We start from the raw sequence: 21,591 nt of genomic DNA on the forward strand, positions 1-21,591 counted from the left end.
AACTTGAGGTCTTTCATTGATATGAGGTTCTGAATGTTGGAAGAGTACATTTCTTGAACTTTAACACCATGAATAAATTTACAAAATTAAATTTTCTCTTTCTTCGACAAAGTATAAGCTACTGGAGATAGAAATGTACATTTTCCCTTCATTATCGGCTCCAATTCCTTCATTATTCCCATACTAACCAAGTCCAACCATGCATTCAAGTCATCTTTGGTCTTATCAGGGACATTGAGTAAGATACCAATGAGACTTTCAAACACATTTTCTTCAATATGCATAACATCGAGGAAATATCTTACATATAATGAATGTCAATATGACAATTCAAAGAAAATTGATCTTTTCTTCCACCCACTTATAACAATTTCTTTTGCAAAAGGTTTACCAAAGTTAGTATTCAAACCCTTTAGCTTTTGAAATAATTGGCCATCTATCAACGGAAAAGGAGCACGACCTTCTTCATTGTTTCCATCAAATGTTTTTCTCCATCGTCGATAGTGATGATCTGAAGGCAAAAATCTATGATGACTAAGGAATACATTTTTCTTATAGTGTTTCAACCTCATTGAATGAGTATTGTCTTTACATACAGGACATGCAAAATGTCCTTTTGTACTATATCCAGACATATACCATATGCAGGGAAATCACTGATTGTGCCGAACAACAAAGCCCACAAGTTGAAGTTTTCTTCCCTATACGCATCATATACATTTATGCGTGTCTCCCACATTTGCTTCAAGTCTTCAATTAATGGAGCCAAATATATGTCTATGTCATTTCCTGGTTGTTTAGATCCAGAAATTAACATAGATAACATCACATATTTGCGCTTCATGCATAGAGAATGAGGTAGGTTGTATATCACCAACTTCACTGGCCATGTACTATGGGAGCAACTTTGAACACTATGTGGATTAATTCCATCTGTTGACAATGCAAGACATAGATTTCTTGATTCTTGACCAAATCTAGGATAGTCGTGATCAATTTTTCTCCATTTAGGAGAATCTGTAGGATGTCGAAGCTTGCCATCTTTAATCCTTTCTTCATCATGCCATGTCAACTTATTTGCATCTTTGACATTGCTAAACATATGCTTGAATCTTGCTTTGATGGGAAAATACCATACAACCTTTTTGGGAATTGAGTCTTCATTCTTATATCGTGTTGCATTATATTTAGGACAAAACTTTAATGAAGCATATTCATTAAAAAATAAGATGAAATCATTTTGACAAGCATGTATCTTAGTGTAGTCCATGCCTATGGAGCGTAACATTTGTTTTGCATCATAGGTTCGAGAAGGGAGCACATTATCTTCCGACAACATATCCTTCAGAAGTGCAAGCAAGTCGGTGAAACTCTTATCACTCTATCCATTAACAGATTTCAACATATACAACCTTGACACCACTGCCAATCTTGTGAATTTAGTACAACCATCATATAAAGGTTTCTCAACATCACTTATCAACTGCTAAAACATCTCAGGACAATCCTGAAGATCCTCTTCAACAATGTTTGCCATTTCCTCGAAACGATATGGTTTTTTTCATATGCATTTGTATAGTTATATTTCATATGCATCTCATCATCACAATCCATAACGTCTCTCGTCTCACCATATCTTATCCAACATGTGTAACTTTGATCTATACCATGACACACTAAATGACCTTTTAACTCATTTCGAGTAATTCAGTTTGAGTAACAACATCTTAAGCAAGGACATACAAATATATTAGGGTTTTCAGTATTCTCATTTGCAAACCTAACAAATGATTTCACTCCATTTTCATACTCCTTCGTCAATCGATTGGCACTCATCCATTTTCGATCCATTTTCTATTAACAAAAAAATATAATGAGCGTAAATCCCTAAAGCTTGGAGTGAAGCTCACCAAGCATAGCAAATGAATTATTATGATCGGAACCCTAACTCATAATGTAAGCTAAATGAGTCGGAAACCTCAACTCAATACAAGCTAAATGAGTGAAATCACTTTCGCTCATTTATAAGGAAAATATTTATAACTCAATACAAGCTAAATGTAATGTGAAGGATTTTTGAAATCTGTGTCGAATGATTTTCGTGTTGAATGAGTGAATGATTTTCAGTGTTGAATGAGTGAATTATTTTGAGGTTGAATGATTTTCGAGGTCGATTTTGAGAGTAAATGCGTTTCGCTGCTAAGTAAATGAGTGTTGGGATTGCTGATGAATGTTGAATGAGTGAATGATTTTGAGGTAGAATTTCTTTGTGTTGAACCACATCATCAATGCATGAGTAGTATTCTTCGGGAACATTCCCACTTATGCACACTCTTCAAAAGCTATTTGTTCACCATTGCACCGAATAAGTTGAGGGAAGAACAACCACAAAACAGTGGCCATGATAAATCCAAGGGTAAGAGGCCCTAGCACTACTCTTGGTAGTTGAAATTTAACAACAAGTTTCTTCTTCAAAAAACTTCAAAGGGTAGACAGAAACCATGAAGTAGGAAGAACTATGTGATTTCCCAAGCAGGACTAACTCGACCCAAGTAAAAGAGTAGGAGTTCATGTATTAACCTAGAGACCAAAAAGGTGAGGAAGATAGCAGGTAGAGAGGCTCATTTGCGACCTATTATAGGCAATACAAACTTTTTGGTAGGTTCATAAATGTTGAGTCTTAAGGTATTGACAACAACAAGGTTCCATCTTCGGCTCCAAAAGTCTTGTAGTGATGAAGCCAAATATGGTTCATCAATGTGAGGCTCAAGCTCAACACCTAACAAGGTTCGAGCTAGTACTTTAACCATGGCTAGAATGATCTCAAGAATCATATATAAGTGCAAGGAATAGAGGGTGTACAATACAATGTTGTGTATGTTGTGCACGTCATAGTCTTTGTAATCATAAGCTTTTATCACCCCAATAAATGCAACTACTTTTATATATGGTATCGTTCAATAGTGAGTTATGGCCATCTTTCATAGCATTCGATGGTGAATTTTCAGAATTTGTAGGTATCATTTAATTGCCGATTTTCATGGGGAAATAGGCAACAACCACAAAGTTTTTTTGTGAGAGAGATGGGTCAGATAGAGGACCCTTCTCAAATGCAAAAAGAGCAAGCTTAAAGTTTGCAAGCCAAGAAATGAAGAAAGCAAATGTTCCATAAAGATGTATGGTGTTAAGGAAAAGAGGAAGAATGAGAAAGAGATACATGATAGGTATTATAGCCAAGAGTCTAGGGAAGTCTTTAGGGGAATATTACCAATAGCATAATAGTAACAAAGAGAAATGATTGTTTGAAACCAAGCTTTCATGTAGTTGATTATCTCACCCTCCATTTATTTTCAAATGGTTTAATCCTTTAAGTGAAATATAGTTTAAGTTTCTCTATGAATAATTATATATGAGGTAGAGGAAAGGTTTGGATTTATATAATGTCTTAATAAGCATTTATGGTATGTGTGAATTGTATTTTGTGGGTGTAAACTCATAATATGCTTGCTAGCGCACAATTTCATGTGATAAACATTTTTTTTATCTTTAAAGCATACCAATTAGTTTTAGGAACGGGAGAATGAATGTTATCAAGTTTTTGTCGTGCTTTATATCAAAGTAGACTACTTACTATGTGACCCACACTTCTTCCTCACTTTTACTAATTTACTTTCACTTTTTGATGTATAAAATAAACGAAAATGATATATTCTCCTGCTAAATTTTTCTACTATATCTTTTAACCCATAATAAAGTGATATATCTCACAAAGTGATATTTGGTTTATTAATGATGATTTATAAGTTACATATATCACTTTCTTGTGGGTATGAGAATTTAGTAGAATGGTTAAACATTACTCGTAGAAGAACAAGGATCCTCTCAAGTAATGGTGAGACAAATACTTGTTTTCTTAATGTTTTTAATGGTAAAAATGTAATTTTATGATAAGTAAAAGGATAAATATGTTATTATGTGTTATCTTTTGAATGTTATTATGTGATACTTGTCTATCCATTAATGGAGAAGATCCTTACTCAATGTAGAAACATGTTAGCCATTAAGTCTAATATATGATCTATAAAAGATTAAGTTAGGTTAGACTTTTTGTAGATTTTTTCCTCAAATTTACTAATTTACTTTCACTATTTGATATATGTATATGTATGAGTCAAGATTCTCACTTGTACTAGAGAGAAAGTATATATATAAAAAATTGAATTGACAAATTTATATTTTAAATTTAATGTAATGATATTTTTACCCTTATATGTAAAAGAGAAAGCAAGAATTTGTCTTTCTAAAAACTAGTTTTCGGTATATATGTGCAACTTTTTTAAGGAACATATCTAGCTAATGCATTCAAGAAGTGCTTGTAAGTACTTGGTAAGAGTGTTTGACTGATCAGAATAAGTTTCACTTGATTTTAATTGTGTTTGATATTTCAACTAACTAATATATATGTAGTCATTTTGATAATTTTATTTAAAATTTAATGATGATTAACACATAAATATATAATGTACAGATAGAATAAAAACTCTTAGCATAGATATTTAATTATATTTCAATTATGATAATTTTAATTTAAGTTCTTCATCATGGACCACTTGCATATTATATTTGAGCTCTTGCACATAAACATGAAACACTCTCCATGGTTACCCTGATCTGCAATAGGCCAAATGGCTTTATGTCCTTCAAATATATATTAATTTAAATGTTTTCTTAATTATTTCTAAATATGGTAACCACTAATTATATTATTCATTTTAATACCATTTCAATTTATCGTAATAAATTATTATAGATAATTGAAAAGGTTGATAGTAGACAGAATTGATTAATTACATACTAATAACATTCATTTAAAGAGAAATATGAAAATAATATTTATTAAAATCAATTAATAATCTACTCCATTGAATGATTGTTTGTACATTAATTTTTGAGAAATTATTCTATTGACTCTATTAAAGTATTAATGAGATAGTTAGTTGTTAGATAGTTGATTGTTAGTTTTTCTGGTTTTCAATATATAAATCATTGTATCATTTTCTAATTCAATCAATGAGAAAAAATTTTATTCTCATTCTTTATTTTTCTCCTTCTTTCTTGTTCATCTTTTCTTTCTCATTCATGAATGACTCCTACCATTTTAATATGGTATCAGAGCCTTCATCCTAAAGGCTTTGGTCACCCTTGTGTATTCTCTAAAATTATTATTTTTCTCTTCCATGATCCAACAAATATTGTGGATGAGAATAAGAAGGAGGACAACAGTTGCACTTCCAAGAAGAAGAAGAAAAGTCATGATTGCAATGTCACGAGAAAGATGCAAAGATAGAGAATTCTAGTGATTTGAAGAATTTATCTAATGAGGCCAAGTTGGTATCAAACATAAGTTCATTCCTATTAGAGGATTACTATGACTACATCATTGTTGGTGGTGGAACTGCAGGGTTCCCATTAGTATCTACACTTTCTTACTCATTTTGTGTCCTCCTTCTAGAACGTGGTGGCATTCCTTATGGTAATTCCAATGTTATGAACCAAGAAGGATTCTTGACTACTCTCTTGAACTCACCAAACAATGCAAAATAAGATGAAAACAAAAAGAAGAAACAAAAAGATCTACAAGATCAACAACCAGATCAACAACAACAACAACAACAAGATCAATAACAACAACAACAAGAAGATCAATTGATTGAGAAAATTCAATCACGTTAGGATCGAGATTCCGATTCATTACATTGTCATGATATCAAATTGAATTATCAAGTTGGAGCCAATTGACATTTATCTTCCATCTTGAGGGGCTATTGAAAAACAAAGCTACCACATGTTAACACATGTTGAATTGTTTTACAACATGTGTTTATTAGTTTGTTAGCTAGTTAGTTAGCTAGTTAGTTTACACTATAAATAAGGTTTTTCATGTCTTGATCAAAAATGAGAAATATCCATAATATTCATTTTATGCTTTTGCAAAATTTTCGCAATATGGTATCAGCATCATTTTAATGCATCATTTTCTTATGTGGTGACTAAGAAATCCAAGAGGGTCTTGGTCACAAGATCACAAGCCTAGGCTTCTTCAACAAATTAAGAGTTAGGGTATATTATTGCCTTAGGTGTAAGGCTCTTACTTTTGGAATTCTAATGATAAATTGTATGCTCATACTTGTGTTCAAGACTTTGCAGTGATAGGTTGAGACATGCCTAACCATTCACCCACATCTTCCTCACAACGTGTTGCCACTTCAAGTTCTTGCAAAACCTCATCTATCAAAGGTTCACTTTCTAAAATGGCATGCACGTTTGCTGCTTCTAAAGCTTGGAGTTCTCTTTTCAACCTTTCAGAAAATGTCACTAAGAATAGCATTATGTTCATCAAGGAGCTTCTAAAATCTGAGTCTCAACATTTTCATATTCTTTATCATTTACCCCCAATTATCTTTCTTTTTTCTTTATTATTCTATTTTCTTTACCCCTTTCTCTCATTAAACACACAACATTATTAAAGTGTGTAATTTTTCTTCTTTAAAGCAACATATTCGGGTCAAGATTAATGTCCATTTTATTTTCTCTCTTTCATCTATTATGGTTGGTTTGGTTGGTTAAGCTTTTGTCAAGATAGATGGTTAAGTTTTGGATGAAGTTACTTCTGCCTATGGTGGTTAAGCGTCGTTGTTGCTTCGCATTATGATTTCAAGACTGGGAGATGAAGATTCACTCACCAACAAGAGGAGGTATTATAGTATATCGTTGTGTTCAACATAATTATATCCAAGTTTGGAATGCATGACACATTCCAGCCTGCGGGGGGCTGTTAAAGCATTATTGAGATAGTTGGTTGTTAGTTTTTTTGTTTTCAATATATAAATCATTGTATCATTTTCTAATTCAATCAATGAGAAAGATTTTTATTCTTATTCTTTATTTTTCTCATTCTTTCTTGTTCATCTTTTCTTTCTCATTCATGAATGTCTCCTACCACTATAACATTTTGTGAACTAATTAATATAACTGGTAATAATAAGAATGTTGAAATTGAAATTTTAAAATAAATTATTGTTTAAACTTTTTATTTTTAGAATAATAAATAGAAAGAATTTAAAGCTAATCAGTTTCAGCGATGATACTAATATAGTCAAAAACTGATTTTTCTTCTAAGTATAAATTGTCAAAAAAAAAATAATTGTATAAAAATAAGTCATTTTTATTTAATAATATTCAAGCAAGTTATAATGGTCATTAAATTTGAGTTTTAGCTATTGGATTTGAAGCACTTTCCAATGTACTCTTCCCTCATGGTTCAAAATATACTAACATCCTAAAAGTTAATGATTCAATTCATTCATGAGAACTACTTTTAGTAGGAGAGATAGTTAAAAAGATTACCTTCTTAATTATAGATTGAAGAAGTACTCTTGGTAATACAAAAAATACAATTATATGAAAACTTAACGACGATCAATTAGAATTTTAGATAATCATAAATAATGTTAGATAGAATCTTAGATAGAACAAGGATAAGTTACAAAGTATCTATTCCTCACACACCATTTTGCTCTCTATCAACGTGAATGTTACATAAGAATTTTCTTGTTGGGTATGGAAACAAAACAAGGATTAACTAGGTTACTTTTTTTCTTGCATTAGGGGTTACTTTTTTTACAATGAAACATTACTTGTTTTTATTAACTAGATTGAAATTTGTTTTGAAAGACAACAAAAGTAATAAAATGTAAGAAAAGATTTATATCATAATGTCACATAAACTAAATAATTTGAAGTATTAATTTGTTTATTTATTACCACATAAATTAAATTCAGACAAAATTTGGTAGTTAAAATCTTACAAAAGATTTAGCCTACGACCCAAAAATAAATGAAACAATCTTAAGAAAATGTGAGGAAAGACACAAGCATCAAATATCACATATGATAGTGATTCTTCGGCTTGGACTAATTAAGAACTATAGCATGCATTACATTTGCAAAAAGTAAATAATGATACAACATAATACAGAAAAAATTCTTCAAGAAAAATATAATACAGATAAATTTATCCCTTTCTTTTTTAGTTTTCAATCGGTTTGGGTAGTAAATAAAAATCTAATCAATAAACAATACAAAATTACTATTTTTTATCCCTCTGAAGCATGTACAAAAGTTGATTTAGAAAATGCATAAATCATGATAACTTAATAAAGGCAATGTGTATTTTTGTCGTATGGAAAAAGGCATGGTTGATGATTAGCAATTTCAGTAGGAGTGTGTTGGGTGAGTTGGATGGAACATGTTTCCATTTCAACTTGATACACCCTTTGTTGTTGAAAATATATAAAATATGAATAGATAATAAACCTATATAAACATTTTGTGTGATGATTATATTAGCCATGAGAAATGTGATATGTGTAGAAGGTTAGGATAATAAGAATCGGTAAAAATTAATTATGAGTCGGTACAAAGAATTTATTATATAAACAAAAATTATTATAAAATGATGAAATAATCTCAATTAATAACTAATAAGATAAACATAAATTATATATAAATTTAAATAAAATGAAACTAATTAAATCCTAATTATGATAATGTTGTAACATGTTCCCTCAAATTAAAGTTTAATAATTTTTAAGCTTATTGCAAATAACTCCTTTAAAATGAAGATAAACAAATAAATACATTTGTCCACAAAATCATTGGAAATGTTCGACTCTTGTGAGTGATATTTGTTGGGAAGATCATCACATACTCCTAAAAGAATTCATTGCTAATATAATTTATCATTTGGAGAAAATGCATTATGAGAATGATCATCGATGAAAAAAATAAAATGCATCACTTATATAATCACCATTGTAATGAATGTCTAAGGGAAAAGAAGTCATCGCTCACCTAATATGTTAGTGGGAGAAGAGGCATCACTCAAAAGATCGTTAGTGGGAACAGAACTCAATGACATAATCGTTGTCAAAATTATTGTCGATGTAAAAATAAGTCGGTGCTAATATAATTCATCTATAGAATAAAAAGACACCACTAAAATGATCGTCATGAGAAAAGAAAGCATTTGTATAGTAAATACCAGAATGATTGTTAATGGGAAAATAAGTCACTACTAACATAATTCGTCAATGAGAGAAAAATATTAGCAGAACGATCATCGTGGTATGAATATTACCATTTTTATAAATAAAGGAATAAAGTGGATTATTATATTGGAACATGTTGTTGTTTATTTATTTGGATTATTGTTGCATGTAATATAAAATTGTAAGGTGGAGAAAAAATGAATGAACACTAACAAGAATGTAGCACAACAAATGAAGGCGATTGATCGAAGTTTCGAATTTTTGATACCTTAGTAGCGAAATATAGTGATGGTGGGTGAATTTTTGGGATTAGTAGGTTAATGTGGGTGGAGGAAGGTTGGGGATGATGGGTGAATTTTTTAAAATGGAAATTATAAAACAACTCCTATTACAATTAAAATAAGAGGATTAATTTTGTTCAAAAGTCTTGGTGCACAATGCTAACATACTCCAAATAAAAAACTTCTTTACCTAGGTTAGAAAATCATATAGTTTATTAACATGAGTCCACCCCATTTTAGGAAGGATTATGTTAGCCTCCTACCTTGGTTAAATCAACATAAGTAGGGATGACAATGGGTACCTAGATCCATGAGTACCCACTAAAAATACTCATAATGGGTCGGGTCTGGGTACGTGTTTTTGGACTCGTAGGTAATGAGACTCGAGATTTCTAAGACCCGATGTTGGATGAGTTTGGGTCCGAACATGAGGTACTCAGACCCGGACCCCGCTATTCCTTCCTATATATATATATATATATATATATATATATATATATATATGAGGAGATCCACTTACTCCACATCTTATCCATCAATTTTAGGCAAATCTAATGATTTGAATTAGTGAGTAGACCTATACCATCATATTTCTCTAGAATTGTTAACTAAGATTTGGAATATGTGAATCCCTATATATATATATATATTGTTAACCCATAATGTTATATTGTCAATTCGTAAATATAATTGATATGTTGTTAAACAGTGATGTTACATTGTTAAGTAGTGATGTTATGTTGTTAATTGATATGTGTAATATAATATTATGTTGATTGGACAATTCTTATTAAATTAATTTTATGTCATAATGTTGAAATAGTCAATTTAAAATGTGTTTAAAACTGTAAATTATTTTTTATAATTTTTTCTCTTGTTGATTACCTAAATAACATATAAGATTGTAGTAAATAAATACACAATTACATAAATTACTGGAAATTATGATTAATATTTTTAATTTTAGGTACTCGCAGATCTGTTGGGTACCCAATGACCTATGGATAACAGACCCAGCGGGTATCAGCATAGGTCTGGGGCGGATTTGGATCAAAAAATGAAGCAACAGGGCGGGTCCAGGTAATACACTACCCAGATCCAACAAGACTCATTGTTATCCCTAAACATAAGTCTCTGCCAAGGTTATTTTAGTAAAAACAATTAAAAATCTATCATACTCTCATCCAAACCCTTCAAACCCAACCCACTTACTAATTTCTTTAAAGTTGTACAATAGTCTTCTATATAATATACAAATATCTTTTAATTTTAATCATTCAATTAAGATCAAGTGATTCATACTAAGTGTTATCATTTCTTACAATAATGCATTAAAAAAATTATTCTTTATACATATGCATGTATATATATATATATATATATAATATTTAACACATATTAATATAAAGATATAAATAAAATAATTATAAAATATTTTTTAAAATATGAGTGTATATATATATTTTGTGTATATGATTTTATATATATTATGTATATATTTATATGTGATTATATAATCGAGTTAACTTTTGAATCTCACAAATCGACTTATTTGTCCACAAACCAAATTTATCAAATTAAATAACGAATCTAGTTTCGAACATATTCATAGAAATAATAATGTATTATAATTATCATTGATAATTTGGGCAAAGCCCCCATGGGACCTATCTACCGCCCACATTTATTTGGTCGGCAGGACATCAAAAATATATTCATTCGTCTTATAATGTCCGTCTAACATGCCTTTTTCGCATAGGAGCATTTCAAATGGGCAAAGCGCACAGCATGCAAGCATTATTAGAGAAAGTATTGAACATCAAATATGTAAACATATTTGTATTTTGTCAAATGTGAGAAAATGTGTTCTATTTGTTAAATGAATTTATACATCAAAAGTGAGAAAATAGTATGATTTTTTATTATATATATATACATTTGTATTATGTATGTTATATATCAATGTGTATTGTTCGTCTTGTATTTTGTATGCAAATTATGTATTATATATTTTATGTTATATATATGCGTTTGTTTTTTTTGTAAATATTGTTTCATTTATGACTGTTGATTATGATAAATACATTTGCATATTTGTATACAAATTATGTATTGTTTATTTTGTACAACTAGTGTATATACATTTATATATTTGTATGTATATATATTGTAATTTTATTAAGACAACTCGTAAGTCTGTCATGCCCATGTTTAGGACAGACAAGACATGATATTTCATGTCTGGTTTAAAAACAAATATGCTCATGTCTACCCTAATTTAGGCAAGCATAGCATGGGCATGAGCAGAGCGGCCCTAATTGCCAATACTAACTATAATATGCTCAATTTCTATGGTGTGGAATGAACAATGATGTCTCCCTACCTATAAGAAAATGACATGTGTCACTTATAAACCAATCTTTAATAAACAAAGTACTATTTTGTAACATATATCACTTTCTTTTTAGTATGAGGATTTACAGGAGGATATATCATTTTCCGTGTAGAATAGAATGCTGTATTTCAAATCTGTCAAGAGCAACTCTATTTTGTATCCACATATGAGACTCTTATTCCAAAGGGAGTTCCTAACCTTGTAACTCCTGAAATCTTTTATGGACATAATATGCCTTGATCTTGATAGAGTATGGTAAGGACCTTTAGATTGAAAATTTGATTTTAATCATCTCATTTACATTGGATAATTAACTTATAATGACAAGTAAAATCATATAACTTACTAAAGAAAAAAATCTTTATCTGATACAAAACAGGGAGTTATTTTGCTTACTACCCAACCCACTTCACTAGAGTGATTGTGTATTATTTGATGATGAATTCCTCCCCCTAAATCCCACAACACTGAGTTTAGAATCTGAAGATTTGGAGGCACTGGGTTTAGAAGTCCTAACAGCAAAAGGCCTTGATTGTTGTTGTTGGTTGTTGGTGGCATTGGCCCTTTTACTTGTTTGCTTATTCCCTGAAGAAGCTTTTCTAGAGCTACTTGCACTGGAAGATTTTATAGGCTTTGAAACATTAATTCCTTTCTTCATAGGTTTTGCTGATGGTGATCCTTTTCTGGATTTCGTACCGGACTCATTTGCTGAACTAGGGCGACCAGCAGAATTCTTCTTAACCTTTGCAACGCTAACGAAATTTTTGTTCCTTCCTCTCTTCTCAGTGATTTGAGTCCTAGTAACGTCCTTTCGGACACTTTCTGAAGTGATAGCCTCCAAACTCTCATTCTTCCTCAGTGCCTCCTCTATTCTGGTGGCCAAGATAGTGTCCCTTCTAGCAATCAAACTTGTTACTTTCCCTGCAACAGAAACAGTATTTAATCTTCCTAATACAACGCCATAATTGTAACACTCACAAATGCAATAAACAATATACAATTGAGAGCTAAGATATGACTCAGACATAGAAGCATCATGTATTTGGTTTAACAATAAAAAGGGCGACCAATGCACAAGACTCCCACTCAGAGGGTCTGGGGAGCGTTGATATATGCAGCCTTACCCTTGTAAGCGAGGAGGCTATTTTCAGGATTTGAACCCGACACCCGTGACCTCATGGTCACTAAGCAGCAACCTTACCATTGCGCCAAACTCACCCTCTATATTTGGTTTAACAATATTAAAGGAAATTGCAGAATCCAAAATAATGCACAATGAGATGATTTCTTTCTTGGGTACATAATGAGATGGCACCATGGTACATACTTTAATATTCTAAGTTATAAGCAATATGAATTTTACTATAGTTTGAGTCAAAGTCTGGTTGCAAGATTGTTACTGCTTACAAAAGTCTAAATAAATAAAAAATCAAATAGTAGAAGAGAAACAGAATTCTCAATTTTGTAATAATGAGAAACACATAAGAATCTGTTACCTTTTGCACCCATACGAGCAGTTCTACCTGTGCGATGAAGGTAGTCGATCTAAAATTAAAAGGGAAAGTTATGTAATGCAACCAACTAATATCAAGAAAGCAAGGTAGAAAAAGGGGAAGGGAACTTTGTGGACAAAATATAGAGTCATAGATATGAAGCTTACAGAATTCTTCGGGAAGTCAAACATAACAACATGATCTACATCCAAGTCCAGACCCCTAGCAGCCAAATCTGTGCAAACTAATGTAGGGCAATCTCCATCATTACTCTTAAACTTTTTCAGGTTTTCAACCCTGGGATCAAAAAATAAGCAATACAAATAAGTGGGCATAGAAAAACAGTAACAGAGCATCTGAACAGAGAAGATTATGCCACGGCAGGATCAAAAGTTGCCATATACAATTTGAAAGTAAATAAAATACATATCTTTGGTGACATCTCTATTATTTCCCCCCTTCCTCTATTTTCTTTGTTCATCTTCATCAATTATTTCCATGTAATGCAATCTGTAGTTTATTACAATGAATTTATTTTTCATCACACCTTCCAAATGATTATTCTGATAACTTAAGAGAATTTATTTGGTGGATTTTGCTGTGATTAGGAAATATGCTGCCTATTTCCAATAGTGTCTTCCTATCCCAGCTGTCTTTCCCGCAGTGCCTATTTTCTTCGGTCATGCATCCTTATAGCATTCCAGTCCCTTTCCCACGAAAAAACTCTTTCCAGAAGAGTTGTATCTGTTGGCTGTGCATCACTAACTGTCTAACAAATTTGTTGTCTAAAACAACACTTATTTTCCTCAGTTACATTGTGATACAAGTGATTGTTTGTAAAGCCCATCACAAAAGTGAGTTTATTTGTAACAAGCTGATAGGGAATGTTGAGAAGTATGTTTTATAATTATGAAATTAGGAACATCTTCTTGGTTAGGTAACAGTTACTTGTAGTGCTCCCGAAGCAGAGAGCATTGTTGCTTTTTGTATACCCACAGCCTCAAGAGGTGTGAAATCGGTGCTTTGTTTTGTAACACAATTATTGACTCTCATTAGCATAATACATATTCTTTTCAGTCTCAATCATCTTTTTTTTAATCTAATTCCTAAAACTTGAACAGTTAAAAATGAGGCCATTTCCAGGCAAAACTCATCTAAGCAGAGTCAATGTAACTTCAATGACAACATGAGTAAAAAGTGGAAGAAGTGGATAAAGAATGGTTAGTATCCCACCTTTGCTCTGCCGGTACCTCTCCATGGTAGTTGACAGTAGAAATCTGATTTTCACCAAGAAAGTGATCCACAGCACGGCTTGAATCCAATGTATTGCAGAAAACCATAACCCTGTGCCCCTTTGCCAGGCTTGGCTCAAGTACCTGCCATCACACGATCACAAACCACATAATAAAAAGCCATTGAATTAAGACAACATCCAATCCAACCAGTACTTTGATAGTGATGAGCGTAAGTATTAGTCGACTGCCATAAGAAAAACATGCAGCATAGGTTTCATTACAGAGCATAAAAAGGACGAAAGTTTTGAATAGAACAGAAATAAAATCAAAACAACAAAAACGAAAAATGACGACAAGTCGACGACAACAACAATAAAGAATAATTCCACTAGCAGCAGTTAAAGCAAAGCAACTAGATAGGGACTCAATCCCCAATTAGACTTGGTGCCCCTTCAGATACACCACAAGCCATAAATATTAAGTATCTATTGACTTGGACAAGTCAGATGGTAAAAATACAGGACTAACCTGAAGCAAAGCTTCCAGCTTGTTCTCAGAACCTGAAAGTTTAATAAAGTCGTGACGAGCCGAAGAAATCTTTTTATGCAACGTCGATGTGCGCAGATGTACAATGCCTTGAAACTCCTCATCAACAAGTGTTTGCACAGCCTGCACGAGTTACAGAAGTCAACACTGTGGAACTTCACTATCAAAAGTAATCCTTAAAATTGTTCACTAGATTTATATATAATAGGAATATGGATTGTCCAGAGAATAGCATAATCAAGAAGACCGCAGGACTACACATTCAGATATCACATTATACTCAAGTCATAGGATTTGATAAAACATTCAAAAAACTACTCTACAAAGAAATTGGGAAGACGCCCTCACATTCCCATCATGATATTCCTCAGAATAAGAATTTTTTTAAAAGAATAAGCAACATGCAACAATTCGAAACAAATAACCTTATATCGGATCATTACAAAAAAAATACAGCAATGCACATCAAAATAAATCTGCATTTGGTCATCCTCTATACATAAATATGAAACATCATAGTTTCACTACTCAGTAGCTTAACAAGAAGATTAAACAGGATCCTAAGTGCATATTGTTTTATAGATCAGACATAGAAGTAAACAAATTCGGTAGGATGCTCTATTCAAGATAATTGTTACTTTAGACATCTTTACGAATATCATGAGAAGAGTTATCCTTGGCACAACAGTATTGTTGTTTGCCTTGTGACCTGGAGATCATGGGTTTAAATCATGGAAACAATCTCTTCGCTTGCAAGAGTAAGGTTGTGTACATATACCCTCCTCAGACCTCACTAGGTGGGAGCTTCATACACTAAGCCGCCCGTTTATTTGCAAGCTTTGGCACAACCATAAGGTTGCTTGCATCATGACCTGGAGGTCATGAGTTCAAATCCTAAAAACAGTCTCTTCACTTGTGAGGGTGAGGCTGTACGCGTCTACCCTCCCCAAACTTCACTAGGTGGGAGCCTCGTGTACTGAACTACCCTCTTTTGCTAACCTCACCTAGTAGGATTAAGGCTTGGTTGTTGTTGTATCATGAAAAGAAATAAATTCGAAGTGTTTTAGAATATGTAAAACTAGTTCAAATGAATAATCCACATGGAGAGTCTGGATGCTGACTGCTCTTTCACATTTGTATTAGAGCTAAAATATTGAAATACATACAGAAAAGTTGAAAGTGGGCCAACTCGACAGGCCTTATTAGAGAGTTAGACATATTGCAGATTACTCAAAAATGTCTTCAATAGATAACATGTACCAAGGAAGAAATAAAATTCTAAGTGTTCATGTCACAACCCAAACAATCAGTAATATATAATATTAAAATATGGCTTTTCAAATTGTGTTGCCTTTTCTCATTAAACATTATTGGAAACAATTGTGCCAACTATAATATAAGACAAAGAAACCTCCTGTCCCCAAAGAGAGAAGGGCTGAAATAGCCATTAAATCTAGTGGGCTTATACATTCTTAACTTCCCAAACAATAAGATATTTCAATAAAGAGAAAAGACAGACAGAAGGAAAGAGAGCAAGTGAGCAACCTTTAAACACAAAACCACTACAGTATCACCCTTTTAAAAGATTACTCACAAGATAATATTTTGTTTATGGATTCATATAAATGTATTGTAAGAGGGTGAGCTTGGAGTGATGGAAAGGTTGATGCTTAGTGACCATGAGGTTACTAGTTCAAATCCTGGAACCAGCCTCTCTGCTGCGGAGTAAGGTTGCATATATCTACCTTCCCTAGACCCCACTAAGTGGGAGTCTCATGTACTAGGTCACCTTTTTTATTCATATAAAAGTAAACTTTGCACAAAGAAGTGAAAAGAAATGACAAAAGAAATATTGACAAGCTAACATTATTCGAACACAAGCATCTGCAGGGATATTGGTTAATAAGGCACTTTTTTAAGTTTCACATTCAAGGAGAGATAGAATAAATTATAATCATGCACTCATTAATTAATGATTATAATTATGTTATGAGAATCGTCAAAACCATTAATATTTACTTTGAAAGTGGCTAACTTCCAGCAAAATTGATGTCCAAATCAGCGTACCTTTGTCATGGTTGCAGTTACCAAGACAGTCTGAAAACCTGGACCATCAGATTTTGATTCACGGCGCTTTAATGGGCCCAGAAATTTGCGTATATCAGGACCAAAGCCCCTATCAAACATTGTGTCTGCCTCATCCAACACCTGCAAAACAAATACCACCATCATAGGTGAAACTTCGATGTGTTGAGGATAGTTTTCTCAATAAAACTTTTAAAATTGAAGCAGCTCATTGTTGCATATTCAAAATTGGCAATTTTAGGATACTTACTAAGTATTTGAGGTCACCATATACCATGTTTCCCTCCTCGATGTGTTGAAGAATCCTGCCAGGGGTACCAACTACCATATCTATGGGATTATTCAGTGAATCCTCTTGGGGTCTAAGACGGCCACCACCACTAACCATGGTACACCTGAATCGTGCATGATGGCTTATTGATTTTGCAACTCGAAAAACCTAAAAGCCCATTTTATATTAATTTGTGCACTTCAACATATTGGAAGTGGTTTCTAAAAAATGAAATAAACTAAAGTGAACAAACACCTGCTCAGACAACTCCCTTGTAGGGCATAAAACAACAGCTCGGGGACGCCTAGGCTTCAAAACCATTCCATTCAATTGTTCATCCCGTCTTAGAAGCTACAACAATAAATTAACAGTGTCTATATCAGAGGTCTACAATAGATGGTTAGATCAGTTAGTCACAATTTGAAGTCATAAACTTCAATAACACGAAATGGATGTAATAAGGACACAAATTTCCAAAACTAAGTTATACCAATCTACAAAATAAATTTAACTATTTCCAGATGGTAGAAGTATCACTGAAATACATAGCACCCAAAATTGTTGCCAGAATGAGTTGACACTTCAATAGGATAATGGTTCCTACTACATTTTTTATCAACCTCATACATATGTATACTTCAACACACTTGCTTATATTTGTCCATCTCTCGTCAAATCACATCAAAATAGACAACATGGTGCTATAAAGCTCCTGCTATGCACAAGATCCAGTAGGACCCCCTATGTGGATCTATTGTTAGAAAACATGGTAGGAGCCCAAAGAGCCTGAATATTATTCTGAATGTGATAAAATGAGAAAAGGTTATTACAAAAAGTGAATGATGGAGCTTACTTAGTAGCTAGCCTCTAACCAATATCCAAGTAACTATAACCAACTCAAATAACTCAACTAGTATCTCTAATATCAATAGTAGGCCAGTAGACAGCCTTACCTTGCATTTGCAAAAAACCAATTCCAACACTCATATATGTGACCGCATCACATGGCAACGATTTTAATCATTGCACCAAGGCTCCCATTCTTCACCCACCCCATCACGATACATACATATACACACATATGTACATGTACATATATATACATACATATATGTATATTATGTACATAGAGAGAAGACTCATAAAGTTGTACAAATCAAATTTCCCAAATTTCTTCTAGCTTAATAACATATTAAGATTACTCAAGTATTAAATGCAATAAAAGCAAAATATTCACATGTAAACAAAAAAATGCAAACTCCTACCATGAACTTAAACATCATGAGATTTAGACTACATAAGTGACCAAGGAATTAAATTAACATTATAAAAAGAGTACCTGAACAATAGGAAGCAAGTAAGCAAGAGTTTTTCCAGAACCAGTATGAGAACCCAACACAACACTCATCTCTTGCAACACAGCAGGTACACCAATACACTGTATCTCAGTTGGAACTTCAATACCCATTTCTCTAACAGATCCCATAACCTCATCATTCAAACCCAACTCCTCAAAACTCCCAATCAACTTCTCCTTCTCCTCAAAAGATTTCTTCTTTATCTCACCAGAAGAATCCTTGTTTGAAGAAAGACTCTTCTTTTTGGGTTCTGGGGGTTTAAGCTTGTCCTTGTGGTGCCTGATTCTAAGCTTCTCGAGGAGCATGGAGTGTTTCATGAGGTCTGCGGTTTCCGGTGCGGCGGTGGCGATGGAACAGAGAGGCCTGAAGCGTGGGAAGAACCTGATGATGGGTTTGGAGAGTGTGAGGTTGACATGGTGAGAAAGGCGTGTGAAGGAAGAGAAGTTGGAAGAAGAGAATGAGAGAGTGAAAATGGTTCTTCCTGCCATTGAAGGAGCTTTGGTTGAGAATGTATGTAACTGTGTTTCAGCCTTTCAGGGTTTTAGGTTGAGATAATGGAATGTTGCTTTCAGCATTTCATATCTAGGAATACGAAAATAAAAAGATAACATGTTTTTTTTATATTTTATATAGAATGATATAGATTGATATAAAATCTATTAATTAACTATATCATAAAAAACTTTTTACAACACATTTCATTTCCTTCTAACTTTTTTCCATCCTAAAAGGTTTCATGCTATTATTATATAATTTCTTACACTACATTCTTATTTTTTATACATTTTATATTTTCATAATTTGATGTTAATTACTTATTGAACGTTATGTTTTGTTATGTAAAAAAAAATCATTGAATATTAGAGGGGATTGAAATCATTTTTCACATCCAGATTATTTTTCTTCCTCATTTTATTTCATTTATAATATTATTACATCTTCTTAACCATACAAATACAATGTACGAGTAAAATGTATATTCTTTACCAAACGAATGCATTAATAACATGTGGACTATATATGTTGTTCAAAGCATTCATTATTGTTGAATAAATTATCCTTACTCCATATATGTTGGAATATGTTTGAAAAAATGATAGTTTTGAAGTGGTTTTAACGCACATTAATGTGACCATTTATGGTGACTTTTGGGTTTATGAAATGAAAAAACTCACTAGTCCTATCTTGCTTTGAGGAGAGAAATTGAAAGATTTTACCAGCCTTAAGTTGCAACCTTGATGTGTGCCCCCAATGAGTACAATAGATTTTGTGAGTGGGTGAGGACTCACACAAAAAAATTGGTTTTGTGAGTCGGTGAGGACTCACATAAACAAAACCCTCCATATACGCGCGTGCACACCACCTGCACCGTTGTCGGCCGACCGACTTGGGCTTAGGCTTGGAACCAACATTCTTTTTAAATAAATATTTATTTTATTTTATTTTGAGGCTTTTTGGACTTGAACCGTGTGTTGACTAAGTCAACACATGTATGGCAAACGTGTGTGACCAAGTCCACACGGTTGGAGAGTTGAGAGTGAGGGAGAAGATCTCGGTCTAGAGATAGAGATTTGTGTGGTGAATTTTTCCAGTCGTCAGATTATGTAGTCATTTGGGATTTGGCCACCTTTTTGGGTCGTCGAATGAGGGAGTCGCTGAAAGCCTTAGGCTATAAATTGATATCTTCTCCATTCATAATTTTTATCCAAAGTTAAAGGCGTTTACCTCTCAACTTCTTATTTCTCCCCTATAATATTTTGTTGATGCATTTTCGGCACATTCTCTCCATTTCTTTCTGTGACACTTGAGAATTGACACAGACAGTCAAAGTAAGAATTTTGATAACTGACACTAGTAGTCAATATAGTGAGAAAAGAATTGGCAAGGGTAATCATATTGTGGGAATTCGAGAATTGGCACTGGTAGCCATATTGTGGGTGTAAGACTGAGATTGCAACTAAGAGGTGGGGGGTGAATTAGTTGACTTAAAATAATGACCACTTTTTTTGCAAAATCAAGAGTTAAAGTGCAGTATAAAATATATGTAGAAAATTAACAAGTAAAATCAAATAGATAAGGGAGAAGAGAATACACAAGGATTTTATACTGGTTCACTTTCTTGTCCACTGAATGCTACGTCTAGTACTCTTGCAGCACAAGAGATTTTTCCACTAAAGAAAGAAAGTATTCTGCAATAATAATGAAGAATGTTCAAGAATGGCAGAATTGCCTTTATAAGTATAAAAGTAATGTAACTTGCAATCCAATCAACTCTTTTGTATACTTAGTAATAATGCTCTTTATAAGTTCATAAACTTGAAACACTTTCACTTTAAGCAACTTCAGAAAAATCAACTTTGAAAGTTTAAGAACTTGTTGCCAAAAGTGCAGAAAATAATTTCAGAATGTGTAAGAGCTTTTGAAATTTGTATGAGAGTTGTGTATATGTTGTGTGTAGTGATTGTGAGTTTTAATGTCTTTATATAGGCTTTCCAATCAACCAAAATGTCTCTTTGAAAAGGTAGGAATTGATTGGAATGAAACCATGTCTTTTGGGTGAAACTCATTCACTTTGAATTTGAAAATTTGATGCAACAACTCTCGGTAATCGATTACAACATTGAGTAATCGATTTTATATAGGCTTTCCAATCAACCAAAATGTCTCTTTGAAAAGGTAGGAATTGATTGGAATGAAACCATGTCTTTTGGGTGAAACTCATTCACTTTGAATTTGAAAATTTGATGCAACAACTCTCGGTAATCGATTACAGCATTGAGTAATCGATTACTCAAATGTTTTGTCCACTGATCATTT

The 21,591-nt window shown here is 32.7% G+C and overlaps 1 protein-coding gene across 1 annotated transcript; it reads right to left on the bottom strand.

The window, feature by feature from the left end:
• On the bottom strand, positions 12,023–19,353 carry LOC109352310 (DEAD-box ATP-dependent RNA helicase 39). Its single transcript, XM_019594235.1, has 9 exons — positions 18,756–19,353; positions 17,672–17,767; positions 17,396–17,584; positions 17,128–17,268; positions 15,043–15,183; positions 14,513–14,655; positions 13,447–13,576; positions 13,283–13,331; positions 12,023–12,707 (listed from the first exon to the last, which is right to left on the bottom strand). Exons 1-9 carry the CDS (start codon positions 19,260–19,262, stop codon positions 12,199–12,201), a joined length of 1,905 nt encoding a protein of 634 aa, XP_019449780.1. The 5' UTR covers positions 19,263–19,353; the 3' UTR covers positions 12,023–12,198.

Source organism: Lupinus angustifolius, chromosome LG07, assembly GCF_001865875.1.
Source record: "Lupinus angustifolius cultivar Tanjil chromosome LG07, LupAngTanjil_v1.0, whole genome shotgun sequence".
NCBI classification, from domain to species: Eukaryota; Viridiplantae; Streptophyta; class Magnoliopsida; order Fabales; family Fabaceae; genus Lupinus; species Lupinus angustifolius.